Source organism: Watersipora subatra, chromosome 1 (genome assembly GCF_963576615.1).
Source record: "Watersipora subatra chromosome 1, tzWatSuba1.1, whole genome shotgun sequence".
Classification (NCBI taxonomy): domain Eukaryota; kingdom Metazoa; phylum Bryozoa; class Gymnolaemata; order Cheilostomatida; family Watersiporidae; genus Watersipora; species Watersipora subatra.
Genome location: NC_088708.1, coordinates 6,244,284 through 6,267,722, shown reverse-complemented (window position 1 = coordinate 6,267,722; position 23,439 = coordinate 6,244,284). Strand labels below are relative to the sequence as shown.

General features: G+C 35.5%; 2 protein-coding genes across 3 annotated transcripts; one reads left to right on the top strand and one right to left on the bottom strand.

Moving 5' to 3' along the window:
- Positions 1-1,387: 1,387 nt before the first annotated feature.
- LOC137395777 (uncharacterized) lies at positions 1,388-12,441 on the bottom strand. Of its 2 annotated transcripts, none has more exons than XM_068082255.1 (4): positions 12,225-12,441; positions 10,162-10,470; positions 4,657-4,769; positions 1,388-2,668 (listed from the first exon to the last, which is right to left on the bottom strand). In XM_068082255.1, exons 2-4 carry the CDS (start codon positions 10,409-10,411, stop codon positions 2,006-2,008), a joined length of 1,026 nt encoding a protein of 341 aa, XP_067938356.1. In that variant the 5' UTR covers positions 10,412-10,470; positions 12,225-12,441; the 3' UTR covers positions 1,388-2,005. The 2 variants fall into 2 exon arrangements, with proteins under 2 accessions (XP_067938356.1, XP_067938357.1); XM_068082256.1 differs by lacking the exon at positions 12,225-12,441 and adding an exon at positions 11,716-11,843.
- Positions 11,740-23,034, top strand: LOC137395803 (uncharacterized). Its single transcript, XM_068082257.1, has 6 exons — positions 11,740-11,860; positions 14,695-14,815; positions 15,223-15,318; positions 15,842-16,001; positions 17,604-17,739; positions 22,316-23,034. Exons 2-6 carry the CDS (start codon positions 14,719-14,721, stop codon positions 22,541-22,543), a joined length of 717 nt encoding a protein of 238 aa, XP_067938358.1. The 5' UTR covers positions 11,740-11,860; positions 14,695-14,718; the 3' UTR covers positions 22,544-23,034.
- The last annotated feature ends 405 nt before the right edge of the window (positions 23,035-23,439 follow it).

The window sequence follows — 23,439 nt, the reverse complement described above, 5'->3', positions numbered from 1 at the left end:
AACATAAGGAGTTCATTTTTTCAGCAAAGCATAGCCGTGTGATATACGATGTCATTGGCGATGAATAGTCGCCACGTGAACGCAAGAACGAACCTTCTATTGGCTACCATTCTAATTCATTTTTCTCATTTAGCCGCCATGCTACATGTTTTGGTTACCCAATATGGCAGATAATTATAATGCAAGGTTGAGGCAGATTCCACAAATACTGAGAAAGTTTGCTCCGTGTTTATACATCCCTCATGAACTTTCCAGTGGCAGATAAAGAATTACACCAATTGGCTTGCGCACACCAACATGAAATTAAATGATTTAATAAATAGTCCGTAAAAATTAGCTATTATCAGAAGTCTACTATTTACAACCTGTTAGTACACGCTCTGCTTTCGTAAGGATTTTTGAACGGACAATTTTTAGGTAATTAGGTTTGATAAGAGAGTGATTTAAATATAATTATATAACGTCGCAGCTGTTGATATTTTGAAGATCACGAATCTTTCTGTAAATTTTCATGACTCGACGATGTTGATAAAACCTAGAAATTGGTCCAAATTACACAGAAATATTATTCAAACACCAATCTGTAATGCTAACTGCTGCTGTTGATGCAATAAAAATTTGTGCTGTCAGTTTTAACCTTTGAACAAGGCTTTCAAAATAGCCCTTTGCCTATGTAATCCCAGAGGGCAGTATTTACTTTCACTAGGAGTTGAGGCTTCATGCATTTATATATTATTTACAGTATCAGCATTCCATTCTCCTATTATGCTACAGTTGTTTGAACAAATGAAGCACACGTATTCTTCTCATAGGGATGATAATCCATAGTTGGCCGCGAGACTATCGTATCATCTGCCCACCTCATTCTTACCTGTGGTGTGTCACAATCCTAAAATGAATTGATATAAAACAGGCCTTCCATTAGATTGTCTGTTGGCTAGTCATAGGCCAGTCAGCATACCGAATAGAAAATGACATATTAGTTGACTACACACGTAGCTATGATAACAATCACCTAACAGCAACATATGATTGCAATAAAACTGACACCTACTACTGGTGCTCAATACAATTGACCACCCACCCCATTGTAACTAGTTAGTAAGGCCTTACAAGTTACAAGTAATTAGGAATTGTAATTGCAAGTCCTAAACTGATTTCTACTACCCTATCTGATCAAATTTTGTTAGAGAACTTCCAATCGATCTCTGCGTATGCTGAAAGTTATTTCTAAAATGACATAGTTGCCATGGGGATGATGAATATCTTCCAAAGCATGTCGACTACCACTTTTCTATGTGACCACAGTAACCATGAGATATTCCAATTGTTTAGTAACCCGGCTATGCTGTGCATGCATAACCACCAAACAGTACGATACAGTGAATACACTTTATGTATATATTTCAGCAGGTCAATAACATTCGTCACTATAAAAATTATTAAGAACGCTGATAAAATTTGCCTATCTATCGCCAGCTATCTACACCGTTCGTTAATGGGATGGAGGAAGAAGTGAGCCAGTAATTGACCCATCAACCAGTAACTCGGCTAGAAACAGATTCTTGGCAAATAAATTATATTCTTGACAATATAAAAATATAAATGTCGATGTTAATACAAAGCTATTATCCTAATGAAAACACACATTATTGGTATACCATACGACTTGAGCTGTGAGATGAAAATATCTTTTGCAGAAATATAGGCCAGCGAGCTAGCATTTCTCCAAGTTACTCCACTCCATTCACTAAAATAGCCAGAGATTGCAAATGGTTTACAACCATTAGAATAGCGAGTTAACGTTGTTTATATCTCTACATCAGTTATATCCTAAAATTAGATGTATAGTCAATATCTCTAGACTCTCCCCTGCTGTAATATCGGTGTGCGCATGAATCCTTGGCAGCAGGCAGCTAGGCATTATCTATGGATATGAAATAATAGCTTTGATGATGGGTATAGCATTATTGATAGGCCTCTCTGCCTCTGGCGCTGATGTCAGTCACTCTCCTACAGTAGTGTCGGTAGTAGCAGATAAATAGTAATGATTCATGTCTGTTTGAGCTACTGGCTTGCACATGAACTCATCATCAGACTCGAGACCTTCACACAAGTTATCCATGCCAACTATCTGACTCTCCGTGTCTGAGCTCTCTTTCATCTCTTGTAGGTCCATAATACTCTTGGTTATATCGTCGTAGTGTTCGTCTTCGGAAAGGCTCATAGGTGCTGTACAATGTCTCGATCTGTGGCTATCCGCATTAGGTAAAGTGTTGAGTATGTTAGAAAACTTGTTCGTATTTGAGCACCAGCCAGAGGTATCAGAGATTTCTAAATTCTCTGTTGATTGCAGCATGAGCTCGTTTAGCCCTACGTCTAGAAAATAGTCTTCGTCAAACGGATCATTGTCTGTTTCGGTGTCACTCGTATCACCGGTATAATCGTCGCCGCTGTCATATGTATCAGCTTTGCTTTCCGTCGATGACGTCATTGTGGTCGAATATTCCGCACCGGATACTCCCTGTTCAGTATGCCGATTGGCTGCTTTGTCTTGTGTTAAATCGATACCAGAGTCACTTTTAGTATCTGGAGCAGTTGTCTTACAGGGCTTTGGATCTGACTCGGTAGGCTCAAAGAAAGAAATTACGACATTTGATCTTCTGATCTACAAGAAAACCATAAAACTGTTGAGTAGAGGTGAGATGAGCCAGTTGAGTCAGCTGATTTTCTTCAAATATTAAAGCCCTTGACTCTAGGTTTTCAACCCGAAGGAATGAAAAGTCATTAAATAATAACACCCGAAGGTTATGGAACACAGGGTCTAGCTGAGTCAACATTTTTAACCCTTTGGGAAAATTATACTAGTGCCGTCTTCAGAGACCATTCACATAACTGTGGTAATAAATAAATACTATTTATTTATAAATACCATTTTATTTGAAAAAAATCTTTGTATATCAAAAGGGTTGACTAAACTGTGATTGACAATTAAACGTCTGAGAAAAAGTTTGAAGAACACAGGCTAATAAAACTTGGTTACGAAAAGACACATGATAAGAAACACTGGGTTTAATTACACACTCTAACTGATATAATGGCATCACTACTTAGCTACAGCCCTTTGTATTGTCAGACTGATTAATCAAGTAATGAAATGCTTTTTATCTATATTCAGGGTGTAAGCGAGTCCAGAGCAAACAGAATCTAATTTATGGCCAGCCTGTTTCAGTTGTGAGCATCGATAACATTGAAAGTGTGAGGCACATTTTTACGCGACCGAGACAGTTGCGCGACCGAGACAGTTGCGGCCGATCAAGTCAGTCAAGTTGCCTAAGCAGAGCTAGCGCTGTATATCATGTACACATCGAAAAGTAGCAATTTTAGAAGTACGGAGTCATCTTTTCACATAAAAGAACAAACTTCTCCCAGCTACTGCAAAACAAAGCTCTATCACGATGTTACAACTTGCATTTCCACAGAACTGGCATGCATATTCACAGCCAACAATTATTCATCTAGAAGCAACCCTAATGAACCCTCCTCTATGTTTGCTGTCAGCAACTTCACACTGCCTTTTACTGAACAAGGTCAGAGTTTGACACTCAACCATTACTGGCAGCGCATTGATAAAACAAAATGTCGCTGTTGTACTGGTAGAACAGCCAAAATATACAGTGGACCAGCTTGTCTATATCAGATTGCTTTCATTAACGGCCCTTACCCAAACATGGCAACAAACAGAACTGGCTGGAATTAGCACATGAGAAATACAGTAGTAATGGCATAGAATGCGCTGACGCTGCCTGTAATGGAATCAAACCGCTCATGAGGTCAGAATATAAATTGCTGACCATCAAGTGCTTAGTGGTGCCGGCTTTATAACCATCTCCTAAAGTTGTTTATCGCTGATAACGATGTGGTTAAAAAATTTCAATATTCACTGCGGCTAACAATTACAAAGCAGTACAGCTTTTTACAATTGGACCAAGAACTTTAACTGGTATTCAGAGGCTGCCATCTATTATTTTACAGCATTAGAGTGTCATTAAATATGTAATGAAGGCACGCTTAATAGATGGTTGCTTTCCAATAACATTCCACAGCCCCCAACCTATCTCGATGACAACCCACACCCAAGGTAACATATCTCACTCTTTAGCTACCAGCAAAATCATAATAGCTGTACAGACATTGTCCAAAACTGTATACTTTAAAAATTCTCTGTATACTTTACAAATTACCTAACCAGCATCTCTTAATAAAGAGCGGGTGGTTAATTAACAAAGTGCGAATATGATGCCTGTTTTTGTCAAAACACTCTTTTTTCACCAACATGGAATTCTACATATGTAGTAAATTATACTTCCAAATTTAGGATAAAATATTCTGTATACGATTATAACCTAGGTCAAGATAGCAACCAAGCATAAAGATGTTTCGCGTTCTCTCGGATGGAAAGGATGAAAATATCGGCTGTACTTAACAAACTGCATTTCTAGATTGTCTTATTAAACGTCTTTAGTAAATCTCTAGTGTCTGGACAGTCACATGAATTTCTAAGTGCTTACAGAAAGAATAACTGAAAAGAGCGTAAATCCCCAGCCTATTCTAGTGCTAGAAGGGATACCAGAGAGAGAATGTAAGAATACTCACCCTTTCCGGTTGCTTGAGCAAATTCACAAGATAGATATCTAGCATTTGCTCCCGAGACTCTGCCAAACCTTTCTTGTCCTTGGCAAATAAACTCGTCATATTGTCTTTCAATGCTGTAAGGTTAAGATAACACGGGCTACATACATGGATAAAAACCATTCAGGAAATGGATATTGCTTTTACAACCAACAGTGATATAACAGTAACCAATCAGGTGAAAAAGTGTTTTCCTTATAGGCCTTGGGAATGCTGTTCCTTTTATTTCAACATCTATTCTCAGTTGTAGTGACAAGAGAGAAAGTAACTTTTCATTTGATTCAATGTAAACATATTTTATGTTACAAATCATGAGTACTTGGTAACAAAAACTCACATATACTTTCATAGGAAGTGATTTGATGAGCCAAAATAAATTCAGGTAAATAGTAACAGTAAAGAGTAACAGTCATGTCAGGTAACAGCAGTAAAGCAAGACAGTTAATTCTAATGTGTACAGCAATAGCAAACAGTTTGAACATTTGTGTTTTGTCTGCGGTTTGATACAAAAATGACGAGGAGGCTGACCAATAGTAGCACAACTTGAGTTGATTCTGAAGACTTCACTTTAGGGCTAGTGTGTTTCATTGATTAATCCTGTATGAGATGAGAATACCTTTGCAGTTTTCACAACTACTCATTATTATGCTAATACCAGAGATAAAACTATAACCTTCATGGAAATAGAAACAGAAAATATTGGATCATCTTTGGCTAATTTGAAACTTGTACAGATATTTACCATAAGTCATTATTTAACATAACACCATAATGGTATGATCAACGTGAGCCCTAATTTTGTTTAAAGCACTTCCAATTCTGTAGAACCAGCCAAACTTTGAACAGTATTTATTGAAGGGCTGACATAGCCAGTTATAGAATACTCAGAGCTCTACAATACTTACAAACACACAAAACCATTCTGTTCATTAGCTAGAGGTGAATGGTCACAGTATACGACCTGGAAGTTACAGTAAGCAACATAACTACCTTTCCCATGTTTGTGTATTGACTTGCCAGCGAATACATTCCTGTGATACACGGAGTGTTATTTTGAAAGACAGCAACATTATTTGTACCTTAAACACGAACTTGATGACTTAAACACTTGATGACTTGAACAGCGAATTGAGAACTGCAATTGAGAACAGCGAGAATAGCAATAATTCAGAGTTTATAACGATAAGCTTTGAATGTGAATTATTTGCTTCCAACATTATTCAACCAAAATGGTCTAGTTTATTCTGGATGCCTATAATAATGTATATTACCATGATAGAACACACTGTAATAAAACTTTGGAATGTTGAAATGAAAGCCTATTGATAAGAGCTCATGACGAGAGCTGCTGCAGCACTGAGATGTCATGCCATCAACAATGTGACAGAATGCACCCAAAGTACCCACTATTATTCACTGGCCTTCACACGCACGGCATGTCTGTGCATTGCTATGATACTAGGAGCGATAAACGCTGATTCAAAGAGCGATGAAGATCGACTGAAGAGGAATTACTAAACTATGATGCCACTGTTCTACACTTGCGCATCATTTCACCAGACTGACAAGAATGATTGTTAGTTCAAACTCTCGAGCTAACACAGTATTGTAGCTCGTCAGTGAGTGAGTGAATATTATACATCAGACGCACAAGTCTGCTATTATATACATGGAGCATTCGTTGAACAGGTTAATCTGTAGACAATCTTAGGCAGACACTAATGCCTTAAAATAGCAGGTATTCATCTGAACTGATGAAATGCTAATCATGTATTCGCTGTTGTATTCAGTGACAGGATGTAGTAGGTTATTCCTCTGTAGAGATGATTCTAATCAAGCTATGAGGGAGCTCGTTGTATTCACTGCTTCCTATCGCAAATTACTGGGACTAAGAAATGCTTCCAGCTGTAGTCTAAATTGGTGAATAAGTATTGGGACTGAAAGACAATCAAACATTTTAAAACTCGGTAAGCTCTACCAAGTATGTTAGATACACTCTGCCCACTCGGCCATGTCTAGCAAAAGCGTAAGGCTGCAGCCAGCTAATGCAATTTGCTTCACTTATTGACACTAGTAACCAAAATGCGGTGTTGTGTTGATAAATTAATTGGATTCTGGCAGCCTAATAGAACAGAAACTCAGAGAAGTACCAGCTGTCTCACGTGCTCTCTTTGTCTGCGACTACAAAAACACGCCTGACAGAACTCGATTAATTATAAATTTTGTTGAACAACCTTCCATTGACCTTGCTGTATTCTGTTTAACATGTATAGAAGAAATTGAACTTTTATAATACAAAACAATTATTTCCAAAGCGGCACTGATAGAAAAATGCATGACTAGTTAACCAGATATTCTAATTTCCATGAATAGCTTGGTGAAATACGAATCCGCTATGTGGAATTTTGGCTTTTTTGTACAGATTGGAAGACCAAAATGTAAGCTAATGTTTCCCCTCTAGCTTAGTGCGTAGTTCTTCGTGAGTATCAGTTGTTGCAAAATCGACAGAGGGGGTGAAGTCCACAGATGGAAAGTAAATACCACAATCATGATATTCTGGTCTTGCGTGATGAGTTAATGACAAACAGACAGATCTCACACCTCAAAAGCAGCAGAACTGATCAGCAAAACTAAACTAGGTTAGAATAAAAAAGAAACGGATTTTACTTTCACATTTTATAGATAATTATAATTGGTCAACTTTGGAGGACATGCTTGCTGTTCATCTCAACTGACCTATCACTGATCTACCCTATATTTTAGTAGCATACAATTACCTCTAGGAGGGGTGGCACCACCTAGTCGAAATGTTGACCACAACTTATAGGAAACTTCAAGCCACCCTGCAAAGTCTAACCAAGGGTGATTCAATATTATTTGCTTATATATGCAAGATAATTCCATATAGGCAAAGCACCTGATTACATCAACAAGCTCATAATAAGTGATCTGATATTCGAGTTATCCTGTACATGATTGAAAAGCATAAAAGAATCGTGGGCACTCCACAATAACCGTCTATGCGGATGGTTTCCTTTACTCTCTTTTTTCAATTTCACGCATGATGAATGGTTTAGAATAACACATTCTATGGAACCACTACTCCACCTACCTACAGGAGCCATAGCCTATCTCAGCAGAGCAAAGCTCTTAGTTATGCTGACATTTTACTGCACCTACTAGCTGCATATGACTACAGCAGCAATGCACTTAAAAAGAAACAATGGTGTAAAGCCAAGCAGCCGTAAACATTACAGTATAGCACAAAGTGTTTAACTCATTTTGAATAAGAGAAGACATCTCCATAGAGCAGTAAATAGGTATTACTACAGACTAGTAGGTGGCTAGACAGGGTTTCTTTAAGAACTAGATTGTGGCTGTGAAAGAGTTCTTGAGGAAGTTCTGCATGGAGATTTTGAATGGCTTCATATCCCACATGCACGCTGTTATGCGGTGCTAGACATGAGCTAGCGATAAAAGAGACTTTACTAAAAGAGATAACTTTACTAAATCTTAGGTGCCTTCTTGCATTTAGGAAACTCCAGATTTTATTAAAAGATTTACGGAATAAAGTTGCAAGCAAAGCTAATCCTTGATTTGCATTTACATTACACATTTTTCAATTAACATAAAGTTTTGAACAAATATTGGACTTTACGTCCGAAGGACATTTTAACATCCGAAATTTCTCAAAGTATTGCAGGGTCTGTAAACCAGCGCTAATAGATGCAATGCTTCTTCACATAGTTTAGTTCTACCATTTTCTAATAATATCGAACAGCGTTGCAAACAATCCTTTTTAATTTTCAAATTACTGATTGCAATAAGGCTAGTGTGTGCAATAATAGCAGTGAACAAAGGGAGGCAATGCTTTCTTTGAAAAGTCTAGGAAGCTGTTTAGTGTTTACTGTGAGAAAGAAAGCCAGAGTAATGCGAAGAAAAGAAAACATGAAACTGGATCGAAGTAGAAAGACTGAACAGGATAATTAACAATAGAATGTAAACAATATCACATATAAACAAACATAAATAAACCGTTGATTTAACATTCTTACAGTCTAAGCTAGACTTGCCCTGTATTTCTATCATCACCTCCACCTACACACCACCTATCTCCTGTATCGCCATAGACCTGTTTATAGTTAGACCGATGTTTATAGCTAGACATGTTTATTTCTCTTTAATAAAAAGGGGAAGTGACAGTACAAATATTTTCCTACTATTGTTCATTCCTTTATAAATTTAGTTTCTTACTAATAATTTAGTTTTTTACATAGTTTTATATATTTTACATTTGTTTTAGGGCTACATATAACTAATTCCCTGAAGTATTCACCCTCAAGTTTTTGGAGTCAAGAAGCGAATCAAGTGAAACACATACTGTTGTTACATATACCGAACAAGCAACCCACATGAGAAAACAACCTTTTACTGAAGCATCCCAAAAGCAACCCGCCCGCTGGATCACCCCCAACAGAGTGATGTGCCGTCTCTGGGTGCATTGCTTCCTGTGAGAAATTAAAAATAGTGCAGTCTGTTGCCTTCAGTTTACAAGGCAGCGTTTACAATTAACATAGACTTCAAAATCGTCTCTTTCCAATGCACCACTTTATTCAGATACGAATGCAAAACGTTTCAATTAATTGTCAATGTTTTGGCCCTACCTAGGTAGTGACTTACTAAGAGCGGCTATATTTTCATAGTATTGTTGCTGATACGACCTTGGGATAAAAACTTGGGTAACTCAGCGCAAGCCTATTCATTTAACTTTGAAAAAAATTACTTTTGGACACTATGGATAGTTTAAAATACTGCACTTGGTAAAACACACAGATTTGTCTGCCCACATGTAGATATGGGGAAATTGAAAATTTCTGATGCATCTCTCACGGACCAACACATCGGTGTTTCGCATGTTTATAAAGTAAACTAAGCTTGTACGATTGATCGGATAACCAAGTTTACTGAACTGATTCTCCCAAAATAGGCTTTTGATCCTAATCTATTCTTTCTACCGTAATCAAGAGGTTTTGGAAAGGCTGACCTTCCTCACAAAAGCAATATATATGCATAACCTTCCCATGTGATAGGAAATGAAGTGAATACACAAAAAAATTAAGTTACATAGCTGTGGGTATCCTTTTACGTGTTACATAGGTACAGAGCTAAAATGTTTCATCAGGATATCTAGCTATGTCCACAGCTTGTTGATTAAACCAACAGCCAGTACATGAGTGTGGACATTCATCAAAAGCCTACAGCAATTGGTTGTACAGCTGGTCTTCATTGCCATGATATCCTCATGACTCAGTACTAGACTAGGCTAATGCATGACATCACTGATATTGACGACATTCTCACCTCTAACAAACAAAAGGACTATTCATTATTAGGAAATCTTTAGAAAGCTGACTATCAAAGCACTGGAGATAACTACAGCAGCAGTTTGACGATATCTCATCAACTCACTTGTCTGAAGACGAAGTTTGGACTTGATGGTATGCTTCAACTCAGGAAAAAGTTTGATAAGGTGGTTGTGGAACGCGTGAAACTCGGTGTACGTTCTCTTGATGGACATGCTTCGATAATCCGACCACTCAAGATCTATGATGAACGCGTAGTCATTCTGGCCTTTGACCTTGGCAAATCCTGTACACCTGGCTGACAGCAGCGAAACATTGCTAACTGACAATGTACAACAAGTAGAACTTGCTGCCATTTCCTGTTGAGCATTCAACCTCGCATGTCTTTCACTGGCAGTAACAGTAGCTCTTTCCACTACAAGAAATGATAAGAAAGCAGTTGTTTATCGCAAGAGCCAATTTACTGATAAGAGTGTTTATTATGTCCTAATTGCAATTTATATCACTGCTAAGCTGGTTTCTGCTGACCTTCAACTTCAGCTTGTTTAGGTATATTGAGCTCGTATGCAAATCTGAGGCTTTGGATGGTCAGTAGTTACAAGACCTGCAGATATCCTGCGGAAGCTTTATAATTACAATTTAATCAGGGAATATCGAAAACACTGATATATCACACCTTTTAGCATGGTCCTGGCTATACTCATTATAAATGTGAAGGTCTATCACACTCCTTCAATTCAAATACTTTTTGTAGTTACATAAAAATTAAAGCACAAGTTTTCACTTTCATACGAGAAAACAAATTAAAAAATAGCATGTCTGTGAAATACAATTTCTTTTTCAGTAGTATCTTTTTCAAGAGCAGAACGCTGGTTACTGTCAGTACTTGAGGCTAGCGTCAGACAATGATTCATGTCATTTGTTCATCATAAGCTGCTCACTTACTCAGTCTTTTGTGATTTTGGCTACCAGTCAGTCGAGGAAAATAAGAGACTACATACAATAGCTTAGAATTTAAGAACAAAATCTTAGTGAAACTAGACAACGGAAAAGAGAGATCAAACTATAAGAGGAATACACATTATCAAATCGACATTACCTACATGAGTTCATATCAATATAAATATATATTAAACGTTTAGACATATCAAACATTTCCCTTCAGTCCACTGAAATTTGATATATCCACGTTACAATGAGCATATGCCACCACTTACCATGTAAGCTGTAAGATGTAATGCTAAGACTTAATCATTAAAATAGTAGTTAGCTATAATAACAAGCAGCCAATCTAAACCAATAGAAGGCTGGTGTATAACATAACGTTTATCAAGGATCATGCTATCTAGAAGTTACTGCAAACAGTCTAATTAAAACAGTGAAATGAACAAGTGTTTCTTATTGCAGTTGCCCATTATCTTTATCTTCTCAATATTTTTATGAGTAGCTTTTGTTGACTGCGTTAAGTATAGCTCTGACCAAGCATGGGGAGCCTAGCTACTCTCCCCTAATCCATTGAACTGCAAATATAATCTTGTTATTCAACTGACCCTAGGTAACATATTCCTAATGCACTAGTGAAGCGCATAAATGTTAATGAGTTGGCACTATTATACACTTGCTATTTAATATGCAACAGACTGGCAGTTAATGCTCTTACCATGAGCTTCTCTGGTGGATGTTTCGAGGAATGAGAAGCGGAGGCTCAAGCTAGAAGAGATAAGACGCCTGTTGCTATTGAGAGGTCAGCCAAACTCACCGGCCACCGATTCTTTCCCAATGGACACAACCTATACCGCACGAGGGTATTCTTATACTATTCTATCATATTCTAGAAGGCTATACTCTATCTTACCATGATCATACCGTTAGCATTCAAAAAGCTTACTTTAAAAAAAAATTAAAATTAAATCCACTCTTGCTGAATTCTGTAGTTGAATAACAGGGCATGGCTATGATTAAATTCAACAATCAATAAACTGAAATAATATAGCGAAATATAATTAAAAATATCACAAAGTCTATTTCGTCTCTGCAGGAACACGCTTGCTTGAAACTATAACAATTAAATAGTCCTACTCAGTAGATTGCCCGTGTTGTAAAACAATGTATGATAGTCTGTTGAGTGCAGGTATAAATACGTGTATAAGTGTATAAGTGTAAGCTCACCTGTCACAAACAAGTAATAGCAACTTGTAGTACTTTCTCTCCACCCGGGCTAGTGTGCTGTCTTAGCTGACGCAAAGCAATAAAAAGAAGTTTATGTAATGCATTCAGAATTAGACATCAGTTATTGATCCATATTCTAATAACGTGCAGTTACCGTAACTCAATGATACGTTCGACTCTATGATCGAATTTTGAATAGACTTGTTCCTCATGCGCTAACAAGCCTGACTGTTCAGAATAATGCGCTGATGTTTGCTATGCAACGCTTCACTAGCGCTAAAGGTCAACTCTTACATCATCGCCTCATTAGAACAACTAGTGCAATGAGAGTTGTGCTATTACATTGAAGAGGTCACAACTCCTATATGTAACAGAAAATGACGTATAAATAACTCTTGAGTGCCTTGTTTTCTATCAGTCTTAGCCATGTCGCGCTTTTTCAAACTTGACACATTGTAACTGTATTTATGCAGAGCTTTCTTTTAAAAGGTCTATACATAAACAAATTAGAAATGCTATAAGTGAGAAAAATAACTTTTTAGGGCACTTTTCACGTTTTAATATTAGTTCATAGTTTGCCAAAAGAAATCTTATGGTAGGTAGATAGAGCCTAGCCATTTAAAGGCATCGTTCCACAACCGTTAATTGTGCTTTCTCACCTCTACAATGTTCACTTTTATCTCCACAACACTCTCCAGTTAGACAAACAGTCAGAGTTTTTCAGCTTTTTCTGCCCCTAAAAATAAAAAGAATCGAATTTAATATATTTCATTTGAAAATCTGTTAGTACATGTACTGTTGCAACTATGTAACTGTGAAGCTTTCAGATCTTAAGTTTAAACCATTTGAAACTGAAAATGTTCCAGTCTATGAGCTATTTCATCTCACAGGGGACTACAAAATGTTTATTACATAAACCAAAATGAAAGACTAGGTTTTTACTAGTCATAGATGAATGTTTAGAATTTTGAATTATGATACATCATCCAATTCTCTATTGCGTATTATAAATTTTACTATCGTTATTATCGTGTCAATATATTACTAGCTTTGCCAAGTTATTAATTTCACATTTGGCCTAGGTTAGCATATTTGTGGACAGGCATTTGTGAGAACTTTCTCAATTTTGAATACCCACAATCAGGTAGCTGCTACGTACAATATTTATAAGAAAACTAGTAAGCTGATTAGGAAAAGACAGTTATTGGCACTTGTGTATAGAAAATATCTTTGGATGAGAGAAGACACTACTAAAAAACTTTTTTCACAGGTTGAGTCAAATCTTTTGCCACAAAACGAAGCTTGCTAAAGTAATACAATGATAAAATCATAAAAGGGCTAAAATGATGGTAAGGATATGAGTTATAATCAATTTTGAAATGAAACCATTGTGAATACTTGAGGAAGCACTATACTAGAAACTACCCAAAAATAATGTAACTGACTGACGAAATGCAGAGTTTCGGGAGAATACTTTTCATTTTTCCATTAAGCAAATAGGTAAATGCCAATTCACTATGTGAATTGCGAATTGAATACCCGGAGTGTATTCAAGTTGTCAAAATATTTTGACAACTTGAATATATACCACCCTGGGCACAGTTCTATTAATTGGCTACAGCAAATATGAGATCAGATAATATTACAATATATTTTTCTCAATGCCAATAATGGGATACAAGGGTTTGCTAAAAATACTAATTAAAAGTATCAATCAATATGAGATGTAATAGCAATGAGAAATTTTTAATACAATTGGTTCTGAAAATTATGAAAATTTTCCAAAATGATTGGCAAAATTGAAAGCTTGAAAATCTTTAATGCAACTCTTATCTTTAAAACTGATGGCTATAGGCTAAAATACTGGCATGGATGTGAAATCTCAAGACGACTCCAATTTCTGACACAACTTGTTTTTCACAATTAATCACTAACTTCAACCTAATTGCAATGGAATGACCGGTTAATTAACCAATGAATTTTTAACTAAAACCGGTGGCTTATTCAAATTTAATCCAATGTTTTGTAAAGCCTCCACCGTTTGTTACCAAGCCTTGCAGCTATCGAAACTAGCAAAGGGTGAAAACTGTGGATCAGTTATAACAGTAAGTCATATAATGTTGACATTGGTGACGACTAAACAGAAATTCTCAAGGAACACTTTTGAGAAGGATTTGTAGAGAGGAATCAGTTACCAATCTATTCGCAGCTTTTAAAACTGCTTTGTTTACGATTCTATGTAGAGCATATTGAATAAATAATATTTCTAATGAGCTGCTAACCGTGTTTCACTTGACAATGTTTACAAATGAAATCAATGCCATTGCCAACACAGCGAGGCTATTCTTTCTCATTATTTTTGTAAGCATTCGATTCAGCTGGCTCATTCACATTTTAAACATTGGCAGTGAAGGAACAATGAGCACTTCAGCAGCCTCTAGAAAAACACTATAATTCAATACCTTTGCAGAAAGACGTTGACATAAATGTTGCAATGGAGGCTAACTCAAAAAGGTTAAGCAGTCTTTTTCACTTCCTAATGGCTACAAGTATAATGCTTACTATCTTCTCATCGGTAGCAGCTTTCCCTGGTAAGTAACTAACTTATACATTATTTTGAATAAACCTAATGATCCGTTTGATTAGGGCACCATTACATTGCAGCTCTGTATTTTCTGTGTTTTGGTTTTTAGTACTTCAGAATTACACAAAGTGTGATGCTCTTATAATACTAGGAATATAGTAGATGTATAGAAACAGTGAGGGTACACTGACAGAATATATTGCCTACAAGAATGGTACATGTGTCGGCCACTTCGGCATATCGATCTGTTGAGAAAAAGTGAAGTAGATAGATTACAATGATGACACAGTTCATTAAATTAAAATCGTTAGGCAATATTTCAAATAGCAGAAACTTTTCATTTGAGAATATTCAATCTACAAGATATTGCCTTTGAATATACCAGTAGAATACATAAATTGTTTTTACATTCAGCGGGAAATAGTACCTCTAACAGCACTCTGAACGAAACAGAAGCATTGTTTGAAGTAATCACTCAAACTTTATCACCCACCGATCCTCCGCCGGTAGGTCACATATCATCTTTCTAATGTACGTGAGTTAGGAGTTAAAAAAAGGCATGGTAAAATTAAACTAGACAAAGCAATTTACTAATTCCTATAATATTTTAAAGCATCCAGATTTTTATTCCAATTCTGCTTTTCAAAAACACTGAGAGCCAAGACTTTCAAGTCAACGTATTTTTTATATTGAGTACTCACTAATAATGAGTACTCAATATGAAAAACACAAAAAACTTTGTATGTATAGATGATAGGTTTATTCCATCATCTGTTATTACCTAATATATTTGTAATTTGGTCCTACACAGCTAGGGTAGTACAGGTCTATGTCTGTAGGTCTAGAACTCATAGCAGAAGGGTACACTGAATGTTGTTTTTAACACAGAATGAAGCTTTGATATGCACTGATGTTGAGCCAATTATTCTCGACTGATAAAGGAAAAGCTTAAATTTCTATCTAATTTCTACTATGCTGATATATAGTGGCTGGTTTTCTTTGCTTTTATTGACACTTTCATATTTTTAGGTAGAATTTGTACCGGATATTGTGATCACACTGGCTGTCATAGCAGTTTGTGCAGGTGTTGGAATAGGCATCGCCAAATTCGCAGACTTCATTTACGATCGATATACTGCTAAGTTTTCAACGAAGGAACGGAATGAGAATACAAGAAATCTGCTTCGTGCAAGGTATGTTCTGAAAAGAGAGCTGTATAAATAAAAAGGCTCAGTTGAAATATTCTCATAAGACATCATACAATTAGCGGTGCCAGATATGTGGGAAGAGTAATTGATAGAAGACTGTCTTAAGCCTTGGCTGATAATTGATACTCACAGGCACTCATCTAGTGCCTGATAAGTCCAGTGTGTTGGTGTTTATTTTGAACTCTTGATCTTTCAAGTTTCATCGGCTAATTTTGTTTAGAGACGAGTACTTTTTCTAGTTTGAAAAGCTACTGAAAACGATGAACTTCGGCATCACACTAATTCTTCCTATACCGGCAACTAATAAAACAGCATCGTTGTTAAAAATAACTTTAAACGCATAACTCTATTTCTAACATACCGTTTATACAAGTTTTATCTTAAAACATTGTATATAATTATTGTATATAATCATGAAAACCCATTGACATGCTTGGCCTGAATAGCCACTGAAACATTAGCAAATCTGTCTGGCTGAACATGTAGTCAGCCTGAAACAACTGCCTGATGCTATAGGTGTTACATTCATTTTTCAAATAACATTTTAAAATTCAATAGATTAGTTTTACGAGGCTCATTTGTCACGACTAAAGAAGTTTGCTTGCGTTTAAAAATGCTAAAGCTGTTCTACCATGAAAAATGATAGAATGCTTGATTAGAGCTGGTGTATTAGGTTGAAATAGCCAAACCCATAAGCTTATTGATGTTGACCATCACTGACTTAAAAAGGAACTTATCGCAATCATCAAAAACCTTAACTAGATTACATAGGTAGTCATGTGATTCAAACCAACGTAATCTTTACTTGATCATTTTGTATCCGTGTTAAATTGAATTAAACAATGTAGACATAAACAAGCAGTCGCAAGCACTCAATAAGGCATTACATAAATGCATGGCACAAGGTGAATTTTTAACATTTTACACACAATAGAAGGACACCAATCTTCAATAGTGACTTGTTTATAATGTACAATAACTCGGTGAACCACACAGCTGGCTATCAAGCACGTGTTAAATTCAGCAAAGGCAGCCAGCAAAGTCATTCATTTTCCAGCAGCCAGTCATTTCATACGACCCAGACTATAACTCCCTCAGTTGTAAATGCAAATCATTGAATAATTGTGCTTGCATGATTGTTGTAAGCAAGGTCCAGAGCTTTTAAATCCACAGTATTATAAAACGGAATCTTGGCTACAACTTTCAATCAATTTTAACATGAATTTAATAACGGTTATCGACAACACAAAGGTTATCAGTGTAAGCAATTGCGAGTTTGTGTTTAACATTGAATGGTTTAGTCAATATTAAGCGAATTTCCATGGCTTGGTTTGCTTTATACAAGAGCTTTCATGGCATTCTCAGTCTACTGATGTCCTATCTTTCTGGAAACTATGAACATGTTTTTGCTCTCAGGCCAAGCACGTATAATACTATAATAAAATTCCTAAACAATGCAAGGCTGCTATTATAGAATAAATACTTTGCTAGCCTGCTAGCCATTGTAAACAGATAAAAGTCAGTGTCATCCCTTTAGCTTTCAAAGGAATTTCTAGCAAAAACAAGCAAGATTTTAAAATGACACAGGGTGGCTGTCATGAGAATGAAGGCAGATCCCAAAGCACCAGACTTGAAGAGTGCAAAGAAAGCAGCATCAACGTGGATGAGCAAAGCGGCTGGTAAAAAGAAGGCAGATCCTCAAAATCCTACTCTAACCAATCAAGTGAGTCAAAAGAATTCTTTTCGATAACAGATTCCTGAAATGAATGAAGAAATAAAAACAAATGCTTTGACAGATCACTAAATGTAAGTAAATAGATGATGTACAAGAACAATATTAATTGCAATCCCATTTCATGTTGAGATGATTCTAAAGTAGAAACGCAGATTTGAAGGTTGATGGGCGAATTTATACTCCAATACAACAGAACCATCTTCATGATGTAACTTAAACTGGCCAAAGCATTTGTAATGTTCCAACAATTCCTATCATGCTTTGTCCCAAGGTGTGAGACTACTATAAGTGAGGCTGTGAAAGAAGGCTGGTGAGAGAGCCTCTCTGCCTACTGCTTAAAGGTTTTTATCAACGTATAATTATATTATTATATAATTATACGTTACTTAATTAGTTATACTTATATAGTTACTTAATTATATTATTATATAATTATAATTAGTTGATTATACCTATAATTGTAGCTATAATCAGTAAATTATAGCTGCTCACATTTTTCATCTGCAAAAAGAAACCTTTAATCTTCAAATGCAAAATTTATATATTTTAATTGGATGATTTTTTAGACTTGTTAGGTAAAAGCGATTCTCCGTAGCCAGTTTGCCTGATAGCCATTGTAGTCGGATTATGCACCAGATCTGTGACTGGCCTTTTATGGGAAGTTACTTGAATAATGCATTGTTTCCAACATTCTTTTTCGGTTTAATATTTATTATTTTGTGTTATTATTCTCCATTTTGAGATATTTAAATACGGATAAATAACTTATAGTCATAAGTTATTTATTCATTTCTAAATATCTCAAAATTACCACAATTTAAAAGCAGCAGTTTTATATACAACTTTTTCAAGAGAAGTCAATCAAACAAAAAGCTTAATGACCACTTCTAGTGCCTTCATGAAATTGTAGACTTATGAAATATGCTATAGTTCAGTCTAATACATGTTTGTTATGTATAATGTTAACAACTGATAATGATTTCATTGCTGAGATATGATTGCTTCAATTGCCACTGTCTTAGCTCTTTCTATCCAAATAGCTGATCAATGTGATTTTATAACCCTACATTCTAAACATGCTTCGAATAATTTATATTCAAACAAGCACATGAAAAAGTTTTAAAATACTTCAACAGAAAAAATTGTGATAACTTATCTCATAATGGGATAAAATATTTTGGTAACACCTACTTGCTACTAACAGTCAATTAATCAAAAAGAAGTTACTACATAAGAGGTCATCCTTAACACTGAGATTGGAGGGTTCATCCTGATTGAAATTGTCTTTTTAATTGTTGCGATGTCAAAGTGTACATGGCAACCAGTGTATATCTGTTTTAGTAATACTGCTAAAATTTACATTTTGACATAGTACTTGTTTATTTGAAAAAGAAGGCTGTTCTTGAAATATCAACAATGGTGAACGAAGACATGTGTTTGAGCTCCTGCCTTCCATTCTCCATGCCAACTATTGTTATATAACTGTTCATACAAGTACTGCACAAACAATCCTATAGATACCGTTCTTTAACAGCAGATGATGTTGTAATTTTGTGAAGTTAAGAAAACAAGTTTGTCATGAGCAGACTAATCAAATCGCAAGAGAAGGAACATCTATTAAACTCACCGATATACATGCTTTCATTGATTAAGAATTAGGTTAACCAAAGCTGACAGAAACTATAGCCTAAGAGCCAGGTTGAATCTGAACAACTGAAAGATTTTGATAAAACAACGACGAAATATGTGTCACGTTTTTTTGCGTAATTATTACTTGAAAACTTTATGATTTTAACAAAATATGTATAGACAAGTACAAGCTAAGATATATAATGAGCTAAAAGGAGCAAGCAGATAGACTATTTGAATGTAATATTTAATAATATATAATATATTATATTAATATATATTAATATTATTAATACATGTAGTATTATTATATAATAATAACATTATATATATATATAATAACAATATAATATTTAATATTGGAAAACCTGTAATTATACAACAACAATTATAGTTATATTAGCTCAGCGTATACTGCAATAAAGATGAATACTACACATGTAATAAGTTCTGTAAAACCTCTAATTGAACGCCACCTCGAATTGAACGCCACCTCCATTTGACCGCCAGTTTACCATTCTTTGATCTTTACGAACCCGTATTATTAATTGTTTAGATGAAAAGTGTCCACAAAATCGTATTAATAATGAATCGTTTACAATAATAACAATTAATTTTTTCGTTGTCCAATTCTAAAGCTTTTTGTTTTTTTTTCGTTAAAAGTTTAAAAGCAACACCATAAAAATAATTAATAACTATCTCAGGCTAATAGTAGTTCCTTGTTTCACGCGGTCTTGATACTTTGATGTACACTCGGTCTTGTACTTCTAAACCTTTATAATAAACGGTTTGCATTTACAATGACAGATGAACGACTAGTTTTAGAGTCAAGGTTGCATTTAGCGAGCAAAACTTTTACGCATTGCATTTGTGCTAAATGCACTGCGTAAAAAGTTGCTCTGCCAAAAAGTTGTTTGGACACCAATATCGACTAGTTTAGCAGTGCAGAAGAAAAGTTGAAGTCAGGAGACATTGTGGAAGGTAATGGACAACCAGAAAAATCTCGTTCCACCGAAAGCAACCATTAGAACGCAGCTATCCGAGCAAACGATGCAAATATTTTTGTTTTAAAACGTTAACTTTTGTTTTTGCATGTAACATAAGTATAGTTTGTTTATGTCACTTGTTCATGAATATATATATTTGTAGGATTTGATCAATTATCAATATATAACTAATAAATATGCAGATTTATTGCAGTTATATTTAATAGTATTCCTGCGGTCATCTTAACACAGTTTACAATGGATCAACGCTCCTAACTCCGCTTCTACTGCACATAAAAAGCTAGTTTTGGCTCCAAACTGTAGCAAACATATAAATGAGTGCAATGAGCTTTTATGTGACATTGTTAAATATAGATATAAAGTATAAATATGCCTTCAAATTGAGAATAAAATAAAAACTGAAAGCTCAAACAAATTGCAAAGAAGGACACAGGCTATAATATCATCACAGATTATTTGCAAGCAATAGATAATAACTGGTAGAGATACTTCTCCGCTTCCCAATGCATATTTTCTTTAGAGATCTTTGACAAGTTTGAGGTAAGTTAGCAGATGTACATGTATTGCATCAAAAAGGTTTAATATCGTTCCACCGAAAAAAAAGAGGGCACAATATAGACGACATTCAATTCGCCCGTAAAAAGGCTAAATTTATCTTCCCAAAATTCTGATGAGCCATTTGAAAAATACAGCGGCCGCCTCATTTGAACGCCAAATCCAATTGAACACCACTAAAGGTTTGAAAATAGGTGCCATGATGTTCAATTAGAGGTTTTACAGTAGAGATGCCCCGATTCTAAATTCACCAGCCGATTCAGATACCGATCCGATATACCGATCCTAATTGAAAAATAATCCGATTCAGATCTTTTGTGTTGCATAGATAGTAGCTCATTTTATTATGCAAATACAAACATAATGCAAAGAAAACATGAATATTATTGTATTTATTTGTTTGCATTTATGGAAAAAAATATATACATATTCACATACTGACATACCGTGCATGTAGTAACAAAACAGTCCATGTTTCTTGTAATTTGTAAATAAAGGTAATTACTGTTAGTGGTACAGTTCTATCTGTAATAACGAAGTCCCTCTTCTATTGTTGGATGAACTGCTGTGTCTGTACAAGTTTAGAGCAAATCAATGTTTCTTTTAAAAACCGTTAGTGATTCAATTATCTCAGTAAGACGTCTCTTTTCTTCCATCATTATCAATGTAGCCGAGCGTACTGAAGGGAGATTCCCTTGCAACAGATGTTGGAGGACAGGCTACATACCGATACGCCACTGGGGTTACCGTTTTTTGTACAATACAAACGATCCATTGTATCGTCAGGATCGAGAGAGTGATGGATAACTTTATGCGTCGACTGTTTAAATTACTTTCGTAATGCTAGTAAATAGAAATATTACGCTGCGTTCTTGTTTCCCACTTTTGTTATCTTGTTCGTGATTGCTTGCAATTAAACCTATCGCTGTAATTGGGAAATACCACACTTTTTGTTTACGCTCTGGCTAAAAAGTTTCCTTCGCTGTGTTGATCAAGCTATAGACATGAAATAAATTGTGTGGCAGGCCTGAAATTCATTAAATAAAAGTAGGAAGCTTACAGCTGATGATTTTTTATTAGTATAGCAGGCTAAAATACAGTTTTCTGCTAAATGGTTGATCTGTAAAAAGTATCGGAAGGTTCAGATTTTTTAAGAAAAGATCGGCCGATACCGATTCAGATACTTGACACTCATATCGGCACCGATACCGATTCCGATACCAAAATCGGGGCAACTCTATTTTACAGTAACATTATCATACAGTTCCTCTCATTTTTCTCTCTCCTTTTTTGCCTCTCTCTTGTCCCCAATCTCCAGATTCAAATTTATTCAATACTTGCTACATTCTAAATATTTAGCTTACTGCTTTTAGATTGGATCAACTCATGTTCCAGGGATACAAATTGGTCAGTTTTCAAAAAAGGATGGTAATTCTGATACGAAAGAGCACACAAAAATCAGTGAACTACCGGGCAAAGAGAAAGGAACAAGCTCAGGGATGTTTCCATCTATACAGACAGAGCCTATAGAGTTGACAACAAACAGAATAAAATCAGACACTAGACTGCCCCCTGTCGTAGTAAACGATACACAAAAATAATTGGTTCTTAAGCTTCAAAACAACAATCTAACAGTATTTATTTTGTCATGAAAATCATAAAGTCGGACTGCAGAACAGTACTTGATAGATTTTTGGTAGTTGATGATTAGATAGACAAACTTAGCCCATTGATCCATCAATTTAGACTTTGCATAAATCCTTATGCTTGATCAAAACCCTGTTGCTCTTTAGGCAAAGGCTATAAATACAACCATCTAAATTTGATTACACACATCCACTACGTAAAATGTTTGTATTCATAAAGCGATGAAATTAAGGAGAAGACAAAATTGTAGCTAAATTGTTTACATCAGGATTGCTCGTTAATGGTTTCCAGCAGTACTACAACATTAGGTAAGGGATTCTCTGAAGTTAAATTTGAGGTGACAGTAATAAGATTAAGGTCAATCAAGGTGAACCAAAGCAATAACTCTTGGGGTTAAATGATGACAATCGATACCCTCTGACTCGAAGGAACTGCACACTTTCACAACTCCACAGTAAGAAGGGTTACATTGTTTTCCATGTTTATTTTTGTAATTGTATTTTATCGTTTGTAATTTTATTTTTATTGTTGTTATTTTATTAACAGAAATATATCACAAACATGTTTTCAAATTAAGGAAAAAATCAGCAATACTCATTGGCAGAGTTTTTGTAGTAATCCTATAATAATCTTCATTGTCTATTTTTGTAGAGCTTGCCACTTTGCAAGCAAAGTGGCAAGCTACAGTGGGCTGAGTAGGAAAATCAAATTTTGACTATGATCAATATAATTTGACAGATTAGTATATGAACAACCCAAAGGTTTGTCAAGTAATGCAAGTTCCATCGTGGTTCTTCTGTTAATTTTGATTGTTGCCAAAATTACAAGCAGGAACGTGTGGAGACAACTC

Excerpts from the sequence above, each read along its gene's own strand:
- LOC137395803 (XM_068082257.1), top strand. The coding sequence starts at position 14,719 with ATGGAGGCTAACTCAAAAAGGTTAAGCAGTCTTTTTCACTTCCTAATG. Across the intron at positions 14,816-15,222 it reads ATCGGTAGCAGCTTTCCCTG|CGGGAAATAGTACCTCTAAC; the intron begins GTAAGTAACTAA and ends TTTTACATTCAG. Across the intron at positions 15,319-15,841 it reads CACCGATCCTCCGCCGGTAG|AATTTGTACCGGATATTGTG; the intron begins GTCACATATCAT and ends ATTTTTAGGTAG.
- LOC137395777 (XM_068082255.1), bottom strand. The coding sequence starts at position 10,411 with ATGGCAGCAAGTTCTACTTGTTGTACATTGTCAGTTAGCAATGTTTCG. Across the intron at positions 4,770-10,161 it reads CAAACTTCGTCTTCAGACAA|CATTGAAAGACAATATGACG; the intron begins GTGAGTTGATGA and ends TTAACCTTACAG. Across the intron at positions 2,669-4,656 it reads TGCTCAAGCAACCGGAAAGG|ATCAGAAGATCAAATGTCGT; the intron begins GTGAGTATTCTT and ends GTTTTCTTGTAG.